Source organism: Ammospiza caudacuta, chromosome 7, assembly GCF_027887145.1.
Source record: "Ammospiza caudacuta isolate bAmmCau1 chromosome 7, bAmmCau1.pri, whole genome shotgun sequence".
NCBI lineage: Eukaryota > Metazoa > Chordata > Aves > Passeriformes > Passerellidae > Ammospiza > Ammospiza caudacuta.
The window spans coordinates 7,884,319-7,889,943 of record NC_080599.1 but is presented as its reverse complement, the minus strand read 5'-3'; the positions used below and the strand labels follow the sequence as shown (position 1 = coordinate 7,889,943).

The 5,625-nt window shown below is 61.5% G+C and overlaps 1 protein-coding gene across 1 annotated transcript; it reads right to left on the bottom strand.

The window, feature by feature from the left end:
• Positions 1 to 2,143: 2,143 nt before the first annotated feature.
• On the bottom strand, positions 2,144 to 4,678 carry LOC131559853 (serine/threonine-protein kinase pim-1-like; the record flags this gene model as incomplete). The annotated part of the gene is made up of 5 exons (XM_058808358.1): positions 2,144 to 2,250; positions 2,499 to 2,675; positions 3,318 to 3,684; positions 3,864 to 3,914; positions 4,037 to 4,678. Coding segments are annotated over 5 exons (1,344 nt in total), but the record flags the coding sequence as incomplete, so codon positions are not given.
• Between the last annotated feature and the right edge of the window lie 947 nt (positions 4,679 to 5,625).

The following is a 5,625-nucleotide window of genomic DNA, read 5'->3' as shown; positions in this document are numbered from 1 at the left end:
ATCCATCTTACTGACCTCAGTAGCCTTTTAAAAGATTTTGAGCTTTGTTTCCAACATTGGTATTTGAAATTGTGGTCGAAGCAAGAGGAAATTGCTTTGTGCCCTTCCAGCTCCAAGCAGGACTGGGAATGGAAACTCTGTCAAAGCCCAAATCCTTTAGAAGATTACCTTCCTTCTCAGCCTGGGAATGAGCTGCACATTCCCTTTGAAACTGTCAGGGATTTCTTAGAGATACAAAGTCCCACTGACAGCTTTTTGCTCTGGTTTGGCAGTGCAGAAGGGCAATTCTCCATCCACCAGCTCCAGACTGCACTGCCTCAGGAGCACGGCCCACTCGCCAGCTTTGGCCCACTCGTGGCACTGCTAGAGGATGAACAAAGTGCAATTGCACAATTCCAGACAATAAAGAAGGAATAATGGGACAGACAAAACACCCTGTGCAGATCCAGGCATTCAGCCGGGACTGTGGAGAGTTTGGGTCCTTGCCAATTGGATGTGTGTCCCCAGCTGCAATCTCTGGGCCTGCAGCAGAGTCTCACTCACCTGCCAAAGCAGAAAGCTCAGGTGCTGTGCTCACAACGGGCTCGTCTGATGCAAAGCTGTGAGAGCAATGTGAGGGCAGAGCCAGCCCAGCTGGGCCCAGAGCTGAGCCCAGCAGAGCCCTGACAGAGCCCAGAGCAGCCTCAGCACCTGCAGAGCCCGGCTGCAAGGAGAGAAAGCAGAAACCGCCCGTCAGCTGAGGGCTCCTGTGCCCTTGTGCCAAGGCCTGCGGTACCCAGGCCATGCTGGCCGTGCCCAGAGCTGTGCCCAGAGCTGCCCATCCCTGCTGCCTTTGGCACAGAGCAGGAGGGCAGGACATGTGCCCAGCCTGCAGCCAGCCACGGCACATCCAGCCCTCAGCAGCTGCCCAGAGCAGGATGCTCCTGTGCTCGCTGTCATCTCCCAAAAGCTCTGATCCTACCCTGCCAAGCACACAGGGACCCACCTCACGCCAGCCATGGCTGGAAGAAAAGCTGCTCCCAAACCATGGCCTCAGCCTTCTCCAAGGGCACGGCCCATCCACGCCACAGCTGCTCCCAAGCACTTCCCCATCCACACTGGACCACCTGCAACGCTTCCTCTGGAAAAGAAACAACACATTCTTGAAAAGAGATTAGATTCAAAAAGGGAAAACAAGAAAAACGCTAAAAACTCCTATGTCTGTCAGAGCCTTGAGGAAAGCCCAACCCCTGCATGCCAAGGAAAAACCCACCCACTGGCGAGGGAAGCCCACACTTTCTCTCTTCCCCCCTGCACTGCTCCCCAAAATCATGGTGACCCCAAAGCAAACAAGGGCAGTGGAGCAGCCCAGCCCTTCCTTGCCTGCACAGCAAAGCAGCTGTGCACAGGTTCTGGAGTCCCACCTCTGCTCCCACCATGGGGGTTGGTTTGTGTCGGGCTGGCTGCCCCAGCCCCAGCCCCAGCCCTGGGCACAGTGGGTGCTGGGGGGCTGTTGGCAGGGCCAGGAGCCCACTCCCATTTCGTACCCACCCCAGCCCATCCTCCCAGCCCTGCCAAAAGCAGCTGGGCAGCCACTGAAGAATGAGTTGCATCTGCCCCAGCAAAGGGGGAGCCTTTGGTTCCCAGCCAGGCTGGGCCATGCCCAAATCTGGCAGAATTTCCCCAGGTGGGGACTCACCTGCAAATTCCCTGTGGAGTTTGGCTTTGAAGAAGGTGCCAGAATCAAAGTGCATCACCTTCAGCCTCCCGTGGCCAGGCTGAGGAAGAGCTTGTCATCCCTGATGTCACCCTCACTGTCTCCAGCAGCAGCAGCAGCAGCAGCAGCATCCCCACCCGGTACAGCTTCTCCAGGGGCTCCTTCTCCTTCCCTGGGGGCAGACCAGGCTCTCAGGGCTCTGCCCAGGGCCCCAGCTGTCAGGGAACCAGGACAAGCAAAACCAGCTGGGATGGCGGCCACCAGTACTGGGTAGAGCAGCTCAGCCCCAGCACAAGGGCTGCGTGTTCCCATCCCATGACCCCGGTGCAGTGACACTGGCAGCACAAAAAGCTCTGGGTTCCTTTGCTTCTCATTGCCACAGCATGTGTGGAGCAGGAACTTACCAGGGCTCTGGATCAAAGTGTGCCTGTGGCTCTCTCCCTTCTTCTATGGCAGAGGAATATCCCACATCCAAGGATCACAGAACAGGTCTTCCAGTGTGGGTCTGTCCAAGGAGTTCACGGATAAACACCACCTGATCAGGTCTTTGCACTCTGGGGAGAGAAAGCAGAAACTGACGGTCAGCCAGAGAAGGCTCCTGTCTGCTTTACCCCACTATTCCCGTGCCCAGGCCATGCTGGATGTGCTCAGAGCTGGGCCTAAACTTTCCCATCAATTCCCTGTTTTGGAGGAGAGCAGGACATGTGCCACCTCCTCAGCAGCTGCCAGAGCGGGATGCCCACGAGCCCGCTGCTGGCTCCCAGCACTGGGATTCCCCCCATGCCCAGAGAAGAGGATCCACCTTGAGAGAGCCGTTGTGGCAGCGGGAGCTGGCCCCAGCTGAGGTTCTGGCCCCTCCTGAAAGGGTGCTCCCCGCAGACCATCTGGTGCAGCAGGATGCCCAGGGACCAGACCGTTGCTGCCTCGCCATGGTACCAGCCAAAGTCGTTCCATTCCGGGGGGCTGTAGGACAGTGTTCCTATGGAATACAGATGGAGTTCATCAGGGGGATGCTGCTGCTCCCCGAGCCTGGCCCCAGCATCCCTGCGCCGGCGGGGGCTGCATCAGGGGCACACAGGGTGACCACTGCCCTCTCGCCAGCACCTGGGACTTGTGCACAACGTTAGGGTTGGAAAAGAAGCCTCTGGTGTTGGAAGAGGGCAGCCCTGGCTAGGCCCGACCATGACATGCAAAGGAAAAACCCACTCCATGCTGGGGAAAAAACCTGCCCTTATCCTCCCTGCCTGCATTGCCCCAAAAATATTATGAAGCCAAGGCAAACAGGGTGAGTGGAGCAGCCCAAGCCCTTCCTCTCGTCTGCACACCAAAGTGGCTGGGGCACAGGTTCCGCCCTCCCTCTCTGCTACCCCCACCCATGGGGGTTTTGGTCGGGCTGGCTGCCCCAGCCCAGCCCCAGTCCTTGGCAGAGTGGCTGGCAGAGGCTGCCAGCCGGGCTGGAAGATGGCTTCCCACCCAGCCCTGCTCTAAAGCAACTCAGCTGAAGACTCAGTGCCCTGACTGGCAGCAAAAGGGAGAATCCCCGCTGCCACAGCCAGCTTGGGCTGGGAGATGTTGGGCCATGAGATGTCAGCAGTGGGAGCACAGCCCTGGGTAGGCTCACCTGCAAAGTGAGTGTAGACTGTGTCCTGCAGGTAGGTGCCACAGCCAAAGTCAATCAGTTTGGCCTGCCCGGTGTCCAGGTCAACCAGGATGTTCTCTGGCTTGATGTCACGGTGCAGGACCCCGCAGCTGGTGCAGTGCCGCACGGCCTCCAGCACCTGGCGGAACAGCTCCCGCGCTACCTCCTCGGGCAGGAACTGCCGTGCCCGAATGAAACGCTGCAGGTCCTGACACTGTTCTGGCCGCTCCAGCACCATCACGATGCAGTTGGGGAGCTCGAGCCACTCCAGCAGCTGGACCACACCGGGGAAGCCAGTGGACACCTTGGCCAGCAGCACAACCTCCAGGGGTGCGCTGGTGCCGTCGGGCTGCGGGAGGAGCACGATGCCGTGCCAGGCCTGGGGAAGCCCTCACCCAGCCAGGGATGCTCTGCACCCTGCGCTGGCCCCACGCTCGCTCTCCCTCGGGGCGTCCTGGCGGCTTCCACCCTGCCGGGCCTCGGCTCATCCCCGGCCGGCAGCCCCGGCTGCTGGCCCCTCTCACTCACCAGCTCGCCCCAGTGCCGGACGCGGTTCCGTGGCACCCTTTGGATGCCCACCTGCAAGCCAAGGGCAGCAGCGGGGTGAGCTCGCCGCCCGCACTGCGAGCCCCATCCTCCGCCCTCCGCCTCCTCCTCCTCCATCCCCTCCTCCTGCGCCCGCCGCCGGCCCTGCCGCTCACCGGGGCGCCGTCTGAGAGCCGCGTGGCCGCGAAGACTCTTCCGAAGCCGCCGCGCCCCAGCAGCGATCCCAGCCGGTACCGCTCCTGCAGGGCCTCCTGCGCCGTCCCTGCGGGCGGGACGCGGCTGTCAGAGCTCGGCCCGGGGCCAGCAACGGCCCCCGAGCGCCCCTCACCCGCCCCGGGCCGGCCATGCCCAGGCGTTCGCTCCCGGGAACGCGGCACGGGAGGCTCGGGGCCGGCGGCCGCGGTGCCGAGCGGCGGAGCTCGGGCCGGGGAAGCCGCAGCGGAGGCGGCGGGAGCGGCCCCGCCACGTGTGTGCTCCGCGGGGCCCGGGAGGAGCCGGGGCCAGGGCCGGGGCCGGGGTCGGGGGCGGGGCCGGGGCCGGGGCCGGGGCCGGGGCCGGGGCCGGGGCCGGGGCCGGGCTCGGGACTGGACCCTGCGTCGGGTCTGGGGCCGGGCTCGGGCCAGGCGGAGCCGAAGGGCGGCGATGCCGCCCCCGCCCCAGGCACTGATGCCCGCCCAGCAGCGCCACCGACAGTACAGCCAGAGCCGGGCGGAGGCGAGACCGCGGCGGGACGGCCGGGGCCGGGCACGGGGCAGCCCCGCCCGGGGCCGGGGGCGGGCCGGGGGCATGGCCCAGCCAGGCAGGGGAGAGGGAGGCGGGGAGAGGAAAGGGACGCCGGGCAAGGGACCCCGAGAGAAGGGTGCCCGACTGCGGGAAAGGGAGAGAGAGAGAAAGAAAGAGAGAAAGAGAAAGAACGATTTTTCTAGTCTATCTGCTTTTGCTGCTGTCGCCGCTGCTGCTGCCGCCGCTACCGCCGCTGCAACTGAAGCACCGGGGCCGTTCGTCCCCGTGTCCGTTCCCCGCTCGCCCCACGAGCCCCACGTTCGAGCCCCGCGCGCCCCGGGGACAGCCCCTCCGTCTGCCCAAACACGGGAACTTTGCAGCCTTGAGCCCGGATGCAGAGCCCTGACTCCTGCGCACTGGCACAGCGATCCCCTCGCTTGCTGCTGTGCATTGTCCTTGCTGAGGGTCAAACACTGTCGGGCCACCTTCCCTTGGGGTAGGATTCCTACCAGAGCCCAGCACTGCACTTACATCTCCAGTGTTGCTTTCCAGTAAAAACAGGGGAAGGAAAACTGTGTGTGGCTCATGGTATTTTAGAGTGTCTAAAAATCACTAAGTCACCGATCTTAGAGATGAGGTGCATCTGGAATTACTGGGATGAAGAAGTAGTGCAACATGGAAAAGGGGAGCATAGAAATAAATAGAGGAAAACATCTTGGATTGTTTCTTTCATTTTCATTTCACTTCTGGAAAGCTGTTTCAATTTTCCAGGAATCTTCTCCTGTCTGCTCTTTCCAATAATCTCTCATGGAGAACAAGGTCAATTTTCTGTCACAAGATTTGCCACCAGGAAATGATGCCACTGGTGAAATTTTCATTGTAACTGTTTGTGCTTGCTTAGGGCTAATTTTGGGAGGAAGCCTCCAAAAGGGGTCCGCCTAGAAAGCGAATTGAAGCGGCCCCTCCCCCTACTAGTTCAGGAAAAGACTTCACTTGAGAAAAGTGAAAAAACCCCAGTTTA